This window comes from Eschrichtius robustus, chromosome 20 (genome assembly GCF_028021215.1).
Source record: "Eschrichtius robustus isolate mEscRob2 chromosome 20, mEscRob2.pri, whole genome shotgun sequence".
Classification (NCBI taxonomy): Eukaryota; Metazoa; Chordata; class Mammalia; order Artiodactyla; family Eschrichtiidae; genus Eschrichtius; species Eschrichtius robustus.
The window spans coordinates 26,796,623-26,810,225 of NC_090843.1; the positions used below are offsets into that span (position 1 = coordinate 26,796,623).

A 13,603-nucleotide genomic window follows, 5' to 3' on the forward strand; every position below is an offset into this window, starting at 1 on the left:
TCCTGCAGTAATGGTAAGTTCCACATCCATAGGTTGAATTGTGACTTGAGTCAGGTTTGGCTGTGCAAGTGTCATCTCAGGGTGTTTTGGAGGGGGAGCTGTAGTCTGCTGCCGGGCAACAGAATGTTCACACTCTGTAGTAGGTTCTGGAGTTGTGGTAAGCTCCAGGTCCAAAGGTTTAACTGTGATACTGGGTGATGTTGGATGCTCAGCATGATCCTGATCTGGTGCTGGAACTGTCACCTCGGGATACAATGGAGACTGAGCTACAACTTCCTTAATGAGCTCTGGAGGCTGAGCTTGGGTCTGCTGCATGGTTGGAGAAGGTTCACCCTCCATACTGGATTCCAGAGTTAACATAAGTTCCAGGTCCAAAGGTTGAACTGTGACCTCAGTCAAGGTTGGATGCTGAGCCTGAACTTGCTCTGGATTTGGAAGTGTCACCTCAGAGTATGTTGGAGGAACTATAGTCTCCTGGAGGGGTGTGGAATGTTCAGCCTCCATAGTAGGTTCTGGAGCTGTGGTAAGCCCCTGGTCTAAAGGGTGAACTGTGACACTGGGTCATGTTGGAGGCTCAGTGGGATCCTGATCTGGTGCTGGAACTATTGCGTTCTGATATACTGGAGGCTGAGCTACAAAAACCTCCTTAGGTGGTTATGGAGGCTGGGTTAAGGTCTCCTGCATGGTTGGAGAAGGTTCATCCTCCTTAGTGGGTTCTGGCCTTATGGTCAGTTGAAGGTCCAAGGGTTGAACTGTGACATCAGTGAAGGTTGGATGCTGAGCCTGAACTTGCTCTGGATTTGGAAATGTCACCTCGGGGTATGTTGGAGGAACTGCAGTCTGCTGCAGGGCTCTGGAATGTTCACCCTCCGTTGTAGGTTCTGGAGATGTGGAAAGCCCCTGGTCCAAAGGTTGAACTGTGACACTGGGCAAGTTTGAATGCTGACCTTGATCCTGTCCTACTGTTGGAACTGTCATCTCATAATGCACTGGAGTTTGTGCTACAACCTGCTTAGGTGCCGCTGGAGGCTGAGATGGGGCCTCCTCCTGGGCTGGAGAAGGTTCTGTCTCTTTCAGGGGTTCCAGAGGTAGGTCTGCGAACTCCTGTTGGACTGGAGAAGACTCCATATTCTCAGGGGGCTGTAGAAGCTGAGGAAGGGTCCCTTGAGGGACCGGAAATGGTTCCACCTTTGCAGGGAGCTCTGGTGACTGAGCCTGAAGCTCCTGCTGTGTGGGAGAAGGTACCACCTCCTTAGGGGGCTCAGGAGATATAGCTGAGCCCCCCTGGGCAACTGGAGACTGAGCTGGGGGCTCCTCGTGGACTAAAGAAAGCTCTATCCCTCCAGGGGGATCTGGAGTCTGAGTAGGGTCCTCCTGCTGCACTGGAGGTTGTGCAACCTCTTTAGTGGGCTCTAGAGTTAAGACAACCGCCAGATCCACGGGTTTAACTGTCATATTAGGCAACACTGGATGTTCAACTTCACCTGGACCTAGAGGTGAGAATGTCACTTCATTATGTACTGAAGGTTGAGCTGCACCATCTGTAGAGGCCCCTGGAGGCTGAGTTGGGTGCTGATGCTGGACTGGAGAAGGTCCAACCCACTCAGTGGGCTTTGGATGCTGAGCTGAGCTCTCCTGCTGCCTTGGAGAAGCTTCAGTTTCCTCAGGAAGCTCTTCAGGTTGAGTTGGGGCTCCCTGCTGAACTGGAGAAGGCTCAACATTTTCAGAGGGGGTTGGATGCTGATCTGAAACCTCTTGCTGGACTGACAAAGCTTCCAACTGCTCAGGGGACACTGTAGACTGAGCCGAGGTTTCTTGTTGGGGTGGAGAAGTTTCAACCTCATTAGTGAACGCTGGAGTTACGATAAGTGCAAGATCCACAGGTTTAACAGTGGCATCGGGCCGCTGCAGAAGCTGAGCTTGATCCTGACCTAGAGGAGAAACTGTTGTCACGTGATGCTCTGGAGAGAAAACTACAGTCACATTAGAGAGCTCTGGAGACTGGGTTGGAGAGGAGTCAACCTCACCAGGAGACTGTGGAGGCTGAGCTGTGGCTTCCTGCTGAGGTGCAAAAGGCACAAACTCAGGAGCCTGTGGATGCTGATCTGGAGTCTCCTGCTGGGTTGTGGCAGGTATAACTTCTTCTCCAGGATGCTCTGGATACTGAGCTGGGGTCTCCTCTTGTACTGAAGGTTTATTATGTGCACCGGCTTCTGGAGATTGGGCTGGAGCCTCCTGCTGAAGTGGCAAAGGTTCAACCTCCTCGGGTGGCTGTGAAGGCAGCGTGGGGGCCTCATGCTGGGTTGGAGAAAATTCTGCATTTGTAAAGGGCACTGAGGGCTGAGCTGAAGGCTTGTGCTGATTTGGAGAAGGTCCCACCTCTGGAGTGGGTTCTTTTGTTATGGTAAGCTCCACATCTGCAGGTTTGACAGCGACACTGGAGAAGTTTGAATGCTGAGCATGACAGTGACTTGGAGGTGAAACTGTCATTTCATGATGCTCTGGAGGTTGAACTGGCTGTTCCTGTTGAGTTGCAGAAGGTTCCACCTCCCCTCAAGAAGGCTCTGGAGGCTGAGCTGGTAGCTCCTGCAGGGTTGCAGAAGGATCTATCTATCTCCGCTGGAGACAGGGCTGGGATCTCCTGCTGGCTTGGACACCATTCTGCCGCACTAGGGGGCTCTGGAGACTGAGCTGAGGCTTCCTCCTGGGTTGCAGAACTTTCAGCTTCTCCAAAAGACTCTGAAAGCTGAGCTGGGGTCTCCTGCTGGGTTGCTGGCTTCACCTCCTCAGGAGGCTCTGTAGGCTCAGAAGGCTGAGTCGGTTGTTCCTGTTCACTTGGAGAAGGCTCAGCTTCCACAAGAGACTCTGGAGGCTGACCTGTGGTCTCCTGCTGGGTTGGAGAAGGTTCAACTTCCCCAGGAGGCTCAGAAGGCGGAGCTGGCTGCTCCCGCTCACGTGAAACCTCAACCTCTCCAGGAGGCTCTGGAGGCTCAGCTGAGGTCTCTTGTTGGGTTGGAGAAGATTCTGTCTCCTCAGGATGCTCAAGAGGTGGAGCCAGGGCCTCCTGCTGAGCTGTAGGAAACTCAGCTTCCGGAGAGGGCTCTGGAGTGATGCTAAGTTTCAAATGCAGAGGTTGAAGTGTCACACTGGGCAAGTTTGAATGAGCGTGACGCTGAACGACAGGTAGAGATGCTACCTCATCCCTCACTGGAATTTTATTTTATTTATTTCTTTTTTTAATTAATTTTGAACTGATTTGTATTTTTGTGAATTTTTTATATGAGGGTTTTGCTATTGCGATACTGTTCTTTTTCTTACTAATCTGTAAGAATTTTTAATAGGTTACTCTTTGTTTTTACAAGCAGATATTCATTTTTAATTATTATTTATTTAATTATTTTATTTTTGGCTGTGTTGGGTCTTCGTTTCTGTGCGAGGGCTTTCTCCAGTTGTGGCAATTGGGGGACAGTCTTCATCGCGGTGCACGGGCCTCTCACTATCGTGGCCTCTCTTGTTGCGGAGCACAGGCTCCAGACGCGCAGGCTCAATAGATGTGGCTCACAGGCCTAGTTGCTCCGAGGCATGTGGGATCTTCCCAGACCAGGGTTCGAACCCGTGTCCCCTGCATCGGCAGGCAGATTCTCAACCACTGCGCCACCAGGGAAGCCTCACTCACTGGAATTTGAAGTGCATACTCAGTAGGGAACCCTGGAGCCTGAGTTGGGGCCTCTTGATGGAGTAGAGAAGGTTCAACCTCCTCAGGGAGCTCTGGAGGCTGAGATGGGGCCTGCTGCTGAACTGGAGAAGGTTCAACCTCCTCGGGGCTCTCTGGAGGCTGAGATAGGGCCTCCTGCTGGACTGGCGCAGGTTCAACCTCCTCACGGCTCTCTGGAGGCTGAGATGGGGTCTCCTGCTGGACTGGACAAGGTTCAACCACTTTGGAGACCTGTGGAGTTATGGCCAGTGCCAGATCCAGAGGTTTAACAGTGACATTGTACAAGTTTGACTGCTGAGCTTCATTTACCCCATGATGTGCTACTGGTCGAACTACAACCTCCTTAAGTGTCTCCAAAGGCTGGGCTAGGGCCTCCTAGGGACTTGAAGTTTCTAGTTCCTCAGGGGCCTCTGAAGGCTGAGATGGAGCCTCCTGCTGAAGTGGAGGTAGCTCTACCTCTTCAGTGGGCTCTGGATGCTGAGCCCGGGCCTCTGCCTGGGGTGAAAAAGATTCAACCTCCGCAGGGGTCTGTGGATGCTGAGCAGGGGCCTCTTACTGGGGTAAAGATTCAGCCTCCTCAGTGAGTTCTGGATGTCGAGTGTGGGCCTCCTGCTGGGATGGAGAAATTTCAGCTTCCTCAGGGGGCTCTGGAGGTTCATCTGGGCTCCCCAAAAAATCCCTAGGTAGGCTCTCCTCAGGGTAAAAGGCATCCATCCATACTGAGATCTAAATAATCACCCTGCAACTGTTGTTCTAGACACTAGAGAGTGTTTTTTTTCAAATTGGCCTATAGTTCCAACAACAACTTTGGCAAGCCGTTGATGCTGAACTAGATCTTTCTTCAGGCTTGGGGGTGAAACAATAAACTTCATTGGTTTTGAGCTCTTACTACCTAGAGGTGGAACAAGTATTTCAAATGATTGGTGACCTTCAGCCTGATCTAGACCTATGTTTTTAGTCTTACATTTGCATTGAGAAGGCCGAACCAAGGCCTGAGTCTGATTCCAATCCAGCACTGGAACTTCCTCTGGGAGCTTTTGAATTTGGGTTTGCTTGTTATTCAGATCCTGATGTGGGACAGCAAATTGATCTGGCCCTGTAGGCAGCTCTCCAACCGAATCCGTGTCCGGGTATGGAACCTCAGTCTCAGTCAACTCCTGATGAGGCGGGGCAAACATCTGGACTGGAGATGAGGACGTCAAGTAATTAAAGCCCCCGGCTTCTGTCAGGTGTAAGGGCAAGGGGCAATTTGGGAGGGGAATCTGAGGCGTGTGAAGACCAAGCCTCGATCATCCGCGGGGGGGGGGGGGGGTTGGGGGTTTATTACTGAAGGTTTATTATGTGTACCGGCTTCTGGAGATTGAGCTGGAGCCTCCTGTTGAACTGGCAAAGGTTCAACCTCCTCGGGTGGCTGTGAAGGCAGCGTGGGGGCCTCATGCTGGGTTGGAGAAAATTCTGCATTTGTAAAAGGCACTGAGGGCTGAGCTGAAGGCTTGTGCTGATTTGGAGAAGGTCCCACCTCTGGAGTGGGTTCTTTTATTATGGTTAGCTCCACATCTGCAGGTTTGACAGCGACACTGGAGAAGTTTGAATGCTGAGCATGACGGTGACTTGGAGGTGAAACTGTCATTTCATGATGCTCTGGAGGTTGAGCTGGCTGTTCCTGTTGAGTTGCAGAAGGTTCCACCTCCCCTCAAGAAGGCTCTGGAGGCTGAGCTGGTAGCTCCTGCAGGGTTGCAGAAGGATCTATCTATCTCCGCTGGAGAGAGAGCTGGGATCTCCTGCTGCCTTGGACACTATTCTGCCTCACTAGGGGGCTCTGGAGACTGAGCTGAGGCTTCCTCCTGGGTTGCAGAACTTTCAGCTTCTCCAAAAGACTCTGAAAGCTGAGCTGGGGTCTCCTGCTGGGTTGCTGGCTTCACCTCCTCAGGAGGCTCTGTAGGCTCAGAAGGCTGAGTCGGTTGTTCCTGTTCACTTGGAGTAGGCTCAGCTTCCACAAGAGGCTCTGGAGGCTGACCTGTGGTCTCCTGCTGGTTGGAGAAAGTTCAACTTCCCCAGGAGGCTCAGAAGGTGGAGCTGGTTGCTCCCGCTCACGTGAAGGTTCAACCTCTCCAGGAGGCTCTGGAGGCTTAGCTGAGGTCTCTTGTTGGGTTGGAGAAGATTCTCTGTCTCCTCAGAATGCTCAAGAGGTGGAGCCAGGGCCTCCTGCTGAGCTGTAGGAAACTTAGCTTCCGCAGTGGGCTCTGGAGTGACGCTAAGTTCCAAATCCAGAGGTTGAAGTGTCACACTGGGCAAGTTTAAATGAGTGTGACGCTGAACGCCAGGTAGATAAGCTACCTCATCACTCACTGGACTTTGAAGTACATAGTGAGTAGGGAACCCTGGAGCCTGAGTTGGGGCCTCTTGATCGAGTAGAGAAGATTCAACCTCCTCAGGGCGCTCTGGAGGCTGAGAAGGGGCCTGCTGCTGCACTGGAGAAGGTTCAACCACCTCGGGGCTCTCTGGAGGCTGAGAGAGGGCCTCCTGCTGGACTGGCGGAGGTTCAACCTCGTCAGGGCCCTCTGGAGGCTGAGATGGGGCCTCCTGCTGGACTGGAGAAGGTTCTGTCTCTTTCAGGGGTTCCAGAGGTAGGTCTGGGAACTCCTGTTGGAGTAGAGAAGACTCCATATTCTCAGGGGGCTGTAGAAGCTGAGGAAGGGTCCCTTAAGGGACTGGAAATGGTTCCACCTTTGCAGGGAGCTCTGGTGACTGAGCCTGAAGCTCCTGCTGTGTGGGAGAAGGTACCACCTCCTTAGGGGGCTCAGGAGATATAGCTGAGCCCCCTTGGGCAACTGGAGACTGAGCTGGGGGCTCCTCGTGGACTAAAGAAAGCTCTATCCCTCCAGGGGGATCTGGAGTCTGAGTAGGGTCCTCCTGCTGCACTGGAGGTTGTGCAACCTCTTTAGTGGGCTCTAGAGTTAAGACAACCGCCAGATCCACGGGTTTAACTGTCATATTAGGCAACACTGGATGTTCAACTTCACCTGGACCTAGAGGTGAGAATGTCACTTCATTATGTACTGAAGGTTGAGCTGCACCATCTGTAGAGGCCCCTGGAGGCTGAGTTGGGTGCTGATGCTGGACTGGAGAAGGTCCAACCCACTCAGTGGGCTTTGGATGCTGAGCTGAGCTCTCCTGCTGCCTTGGAGAAGCTTCAGTTTCCTCAGGAAGCTCTTCAGGTTGAGTTGGGGCTCCCTGCTGAACTGGAGAAGGCTCAACATTTTCAGAGGGGGTTGGATGCTGATCTGAAACCTCTTGCTGGACTGACAAAGCTTCCAACTGCTCAGGGGACACTGTAGACTGAGCCGAGGTTTCTTGTTGGGGTGGAGAAGTTTCAACCTCATTAGTGAACGCTGGAGTTACGATAAGTGCAAGATCCACAGGTTTAACAGTGGCATCGGGCCGCTGCAGAAGCTGAGCTTGATCCTGACCTAGAGGAGAAACTGTTGTCACGTGATGCTCTGGAGAGAAAACTACAGTCACATTAGAGAGCTCTGGAGACTGGGTTGGAGAGGAGTCAACCTCACCAGGAGACTGTGGAGGCTGAGCTGTGGCTTCCTGTTGAGGTGGAGAAGGTACAAGCTCAGGAGCCTGTGGATGCTGATCTGGAGTCTCCTGCTGGGTTGTGGCAGGTATAACTTCTTCTCCAGGATGCTCTGGATACTGAGCTGGGGTCTCCTCTTGTACTGAAGGTTTATTATGTGCACCGGCTTCTGGAGATTGGGCTGGAGCCTCCTGCTGAAGTGGCAAAGGTTCAACCTCCTCGGGTGGCTGTGAAGGCAGCGTGGGGGCCTCATGCTGGGTTGGAGAAAATTCTGCATTTGTAAAGGGCACTGAGGGCTGAGCTGAAGGCTTGTGCTGATTTGGAGAAGGTCCCACCTCTGGAGTGGGTTCTTTTGTTATGGTAAGCTCCACATCTGCAGGTTTGACAGCGACACTGGATAAGTTTGAATGCTGAGCATGACAGTGACTTGGAGGTGAAACTGTCATTTCATGATGCTCTGGAGGTTGAGCTGGCTGTTCCTGTTGAGTTGCAGAAGGTTCCACCTCCCCTCAAGAAGGCTCTGGAGGCTGAGCTGGTAGCTCCTGCAGGGTTGCAGAAGGATCTATCTATCTCCGCTGGAGACAGGGCTGGGATCTCCTGCTGGCTTGGACACCATTCTGCCGCACTAGGGGGCTCTGGAGACTGAGCTGAGGCTTCCTCCTGGGTTGCAGAACTTTCAGCTTCTCCAAAAGACTCTGAAAGCTGAGCTGGGGTCTCCTGCTGGGTTGCTGGCTTCACCTCCTCAGGAGGCTCTGTAGGCTCAGAAGGCTGAGTCGGTTGTTCCTGTTCACTTGGAGAAGGCTCAGCTTCCACAAGAGACTCTGGAGGCTGACCTGTGGTCTCCTGCTGGGTTGGAGAAGGTTCAACTTCCCCAGGAGGCTCAGAAGGCGGAGCTGGCTGCTCCCGCTCACGTGAAAGCTCAACCTCTCCAGGAGGCTCTGGAGGCTCAGCTGAGGTCTCTTGTTGGGTTGGAGAAGATTCTGTCTCCTCAGGATGCTCAAGAGGTGGAGCCAGGGCCTCCTGCTGAGCTGTAGGAAACTCAGCTTCCGGAGTGGGCTCTGGAGTGATGCTAAGTTTCAAATGCAGAGGTTGAAGTGTCACACTGGGCAAGTTTGAATGAGCGTGACGCTGAACGACAGGTAGAGATGCTACCTCATCCCTCACTGGAATTTTATTTTATTTATTTCTTTTTTTAATTAATTTTGAACTGATTTGTATTTTTGTGAATTTTTTATATGAGGGTTTTGCTATTGCGATACTGTTCTTTTTCTTACTAATCTGTAAGAATTATTAATAGGTTACTCTTTTTTTGTACAAGCAGATATTCATTTTTAATTATTATTTATTTAATTATTTTATTTTTGGCTGTGTTGGGTCTTCGTTTCTGTGCGAGGGCTTTCTCCAGTTGTGGCAATTGGGGGACAGTCTTCATCGCGGTGCACGGGCCTCTCACTATCGTGGCCTCTCTTGTTGCGGAGCACAGGCTCCAGACGCGCAGGCTCAATAGATGTGGCTCACAGGCCTAGTTTCTCCGAGGCATGTAGGATCTTCCCAGACCAGGGTTCGAACCTGTGTCCCCTGCATCGGCAGGCAGATTCTCAACCACTGCGCCACCAGGGAAGCCTCACTCACTGGAATTTGAAGTGCATACTCAGTAGGGCACCCTGGAGCCTGAGTTGGGGCCTCTTGATGGAGTAGAGAAGGTTCAACCTCCTCAGGGAGTTCTGGAGGCTGAGATGGGGCCTGCTGCTGAACTGGAGAAGGTTCAACCTCCTCGGGGCTCTCTGGAGGCTGAGATAGGGCCTCCTGCTGGACTGGTGCAGGTTCAACCTCCTCACGGCTCTCTGGAGGCTGAGATGGGGTCTCCTGCTGGACTGGAGAAGGTTCAACCTCTTTGGAGACCTGTGGAGTTATGGCCAGTGCCAGATCCAGAGGTTTAACAGTGACATTGTACAAGTTTGACTGCTGAGCTTCATTTACCCCATGATGTGCTACTGGTCGAACTACAACCTCCTTAAGTGTCTCCAAAGGCTGGGCTAGGGCCTCCTGGGGACTTGAAGTTTCTAGTTCCTCAGGGGCCTCTGAAGGCTGAGATGGAGCCTCCTGCTGAAGTGGAGGTAGCTCTACCTCTTCAGTGGGCTCTGGATGCTGAGCCCGGGCCTCTGCCTGGGGTGAAAAAGATTCAACCTCCGCAGGGGTCTGTGGATGCTGAGCAGGGGCCTCTTACTGGGGTAAAGATTCAGCCTCCTCAGTGAGCTCTGGATGTCGAGTGTGGGCCTCCTGCTGGGATGGAGAAATTTCAGCTTCCTCAGGGGGCTCTGGAGGTTCATCTGGGCTCCCCAAAAAATCCCTAGGTAGGCTCTCCTCAGGGTAAAAGGCATCCATCCATACTGAGATCTAAATAATCACCCTGCAACTGTTGTTCTAGACACTAGAGAGTGTTTTTTTTCAAATTGGCCTATAGTTCCAACAACAACTTTGGCAAGCCGTTGATGCTGAACTAGATCTTTCTTCAGGCTTGGGGGTGAAACAATAAACTTCATTGGTTTTGAGCTCTTACTACCTAGAGGTGGAACAAGTATTTCAAATGATTGGTGACCTTCAGCCTGATCTAGACCTATGTTTTTAGTCTTACATTTGCATTGAGAAGGCCGAACCAAGGCCTGAGTCTGATTCCAATCCAGCACTGGAACTTCCTCTGGGAGCTTTTGAATTTGGGTTTGCTTGTTATTCAGATCCTGATGTGGGACAGCAAATTGATCTGGCCCTGTAGGCAGCTCTCCAACCGAATCCGTGTCCGGGTATGGAACCTCAGTCTCAGTCAACTCCTGATGAGGCGGGGCAAACATCTGGACTGGAGATGAGGACGTCAAGTAATTAAAGCCCCCGGCTTCTGTCAGGGTGTAAGGGCATGGGGCAATTTGAGAGGGGGATCTGAGGTGTGTGAAGACCAAGCCTCGATCAGCGGCGGGGGGGGGGGGGGTTGGAGGTTTATTACTGAAGGTTTATTATGTGTACCGGCTTCTGGAGATTGGGCTGGAGCCTCCTGTTGAACTGGCAAAGGTTCAAACTCCTCGGGTGGCTGTGAAGGCAGCGAGGGGGCCTCATGTTGGGTTGGAGAAAATTCTGCATTAGTAAGGGGCACTGAGGGCTGAGCTGAAGGCTTGTGCTGATTTGGAGAAGGTCCCACCTCTGGAGTGGGTTCTTTTCTTATGGTAAGCTCCACATCTGCAGGTTTGACAGCGACACTGGAGAAGTTTGAATGCTGAGCATGACGGTGACTTGGAGGTGAAACGGTCATTTCATGATGCTCTGGAGGTTGAGCTGGCTGTTCCTGTTGAGTTGCAGAAGGTTCCACCTCCCCTCAAGAAGGCTCTGGAGGCTGAGCTGGTAGCTCCTGCAGGGTTGCAGAAGGATCTATCTATCTCCGCTGGAGACAGGGCTGGGATCTCCTGCTGGCTTGGACACCATTCTGCCGCACTAGGGGGCTCTGGAGACTGAGCTGAGGCTTCCTCCTGGGTTGCAGAACTTTCAGCTTCTCCAAAAGACTCTGAAAGCTGAGCTGGGGTCTCCTGCTGGGTTGCTGGCTTCACCTCCTCAGGAGGCTCTGTAGGCTCAGAAGGCTGAGTCGGTTGTTCCTGTTCACTTGGAGAAGGCTCAGCTTCCACAAGAGACTCTGGAGGCTGACCTGTGGTCTCCTGCTGGGTTGGAGAAGGTTCAACTTCCCCAGGAGGCTCAGAAGGCGGAGCTGGCTGCTCCCGCTCACGTGAAACCTCAACCTCTCCAGGAGGCTCTGGAGGCTCAGCTGAGGTCTCTTGTTGGGTTGGAGAAGATTCTGTCTCCTCAGGATGCTCAAGAGGTGGAGCCAGGGCCTCCTGCTGAGCTGTAGGAAACTCAGCTTCCGCAGTGGGCTCTGGAGTGATGCTAAGTTCCAAATCCAGAGGTTGAAGTGTCACACTGGGCAAGTTTGAATGAGCGTGACGCTGAACGACAGGTAGAGATGCTACCTCATCCCTCACTGGAATTTTATTTTATTTATTTCTTTTTTTAATTAATTTTGAACTGATTTGTATTTTTGTGAATTTTTTATATGAGGGTTTTGCTATTGCGATACTGTTCTTTTTCTTACTAATCTGTAAGAATTTTTAATAGGTTACTCTTTGTTTTTACAAGCAGATATTCATTTTTAATTATTATTTATTTAATTATTTTATTTTTGGCTGTGTTGGGTCTTCGTTTCTGTGCGAGGGCTTTCTCCAGTTGTGGCAATTGGGGGAAGTCTTCATCGTGGTGCACGGGCCTCTCACTATCGTGGCCTCTCTTGTTGCGGAGCACAGGCTCCAGGCGCGCAGGCTCAATAGTTGTGGCTCACAGGCCTAGTTGCTCCGAGGCATGTGGGATCTTCCCAGACCAGGGTTCGAACCCGGGTCCCCTGCATCGGCAGGCAGATTCTCAACCACTGCGCCACCAGGGAAGCCCCACTCACTGGAATTTGAAGTACATACTCAGTAGGGAACCCTGGAGCCTGAGTTGGGGCCTCTTGATGGAGTAGAGAAGGTTCAACCTCCTCAGGGAGCTCTGGAGGCTGAGATGGGGCCTGCTGCTGAACTGGAGAAGGTTCAACCTCCTCGGGGCTCTCTGGAGGCTGAGATAGGGCCTCCTGCTGGACTGGCGCAGGGTCAACCTCCTCACGGCTTTCTGGAGGCTGAGATGGGGTCTCCTGCTGGACTGGAGTAGTTTCAACCTCTTTGGTGACCTGTGGAGTTATGGTCAGTGCCAGTTCCAGAGGTTTAACAGTGACATTGTACAAGTTTGACTGCTGAGCTTCATTTACCCCTTGATGTGCTACTGGTCGAACTACAACCTCCTTAAGTGTCTCCAAAGGCTGGGCTAGGGCCTCTTGGGGACTTGAAGTTTCTAGTTCCTCAGGGGCCTCTGAAGGCTGAGATGGAGCCTCCTGCTGAAGTGGAGGTAGCTCTACCTCTTCAGTGGGCTCTGGATGCTGAGCCCGGGCCTCTGCCTGGGGTGAAAAAGATTCAACCTCCCCCAGGGTCTGTGGCTGCTGAGCAGGGGCCTCTTACTGGGGTAAAGATTCAGCCTCCTCAGTGAGCTCTGGATGTCGAGTGTGGGCCTCCTGCTGGGATGGAGAAATTTCAGCTTCCTCAGGGGGCTCTGGAGGTTCATCTGGGCTCCCCAAAAAATTCCTAGGTAGGCTCTCCTCAGGGTAAAAGGCATCCATCCATACTGAGATCTAAATAATCACCCTGCAACTGTTGTTCTAGACACTAGAGAGTGTTTTTTTTCAAATTGGCCTATAGTTCCAACAACAACTTTGGCAAGCCGTTGATGCTGAACTAGATCTTTCTTCAGGCTTGGGGGTGAAACAATAAACTTCATTGGTTTTGAGCTCTTACTACCTAGAGGTGGAACAAGTATTTCAAATGATTGGTGACCTTCAGCCTGATCTAGACCTATGTTTTTAGTCTTACATTTGCATTGAGAAGGCCGAACCAAGGCCTGAGTCTGATTCCAATCCAGCACTGGAACTTCCTCTGGGAGCTTTTGAATTTGGGTTTGCTTGTTATTCAGATCCTGATGTGGGACAGCAAATTGATCTGGCCCTGTAGGCAGCTCTCCAACCGAATCCGTGTCCGGGTATGGAACCTCAGTCTCAGTCAACTCCTGATGAGGCGGGGCAAACATCTGGACTGGAGATGAGGACGTCAAGTAATTAAAGCCCCCGGCTTCTGTCAGGTGTAAGGGCAAGGGGCAATTTGGGAGGGGAATCTGAGGCGTGTGAAGACCAAGCCTCGATCATCCGCGGGGGGGGGGGGTTGGGGGTTTATTACTGAAGGTTTATTATGTGTACCGGCTTCTGGAGATTGAGCTGGAGCCTCCTGTTGAACTGGCAAAGGTTCAACCTCCTCGGGTGGCTGTGAAGGCAGCGTGGGGGCCTCATGCTGGGTTGGAGAAAATTCTGCATTTGTAAAAGGCACTGAGGGCTGAGCTGAAGGCTTGTGCTGATTTGGAGAAGGTCCCACCTCTGGAGTGGGTTCTTTTATTATGGTTAGCTCCACATCTGCAGGTTTAACAGCGACACTGGAGAAGTTTGAATGCTGAGCATGACGGTGACTTGGAGGTGAAACTGTCATTTCATGATGCTCTGGAGGTTGAGCTGGCTGTTCCTGTTGAGTTGCAGAAGGTTCCACCTCCCCTCAAGAAGGCTCTGGAGGCTGAGCTGGTAGCTCCTGCAGGGTTGCAGAAGGATCTATCTATCTCCGCTGGAGAGAGAGCTGGGATCTCCT

The 13,603-nt window shown here is 51.9% G+C and overlaps 1 protein-coding gene across 1 annotated transcript; it reads right to left on the reverse strand.

The window, feature by feature from the left end:
• Positions 1-654: 654 nt before the first annotated feature.
• On the reverse strand, positions 655-9,254 carry LOC137755553 (leucine-rich repeat-containing protein 37A3-like; the record flags this gene model as incomplete). The annotated part of the gene is made up of 2 exons (XM_068531761.1): positions 655-1,008; positions 9,129-9,254. Coding segments are annotated over 2 exons (480 nt in total), but the record flags the coding sequence as incomplete, so codon positions are not given.
• Positions 9,255-13,603: the final 4,349 nt, after the last annotated feature.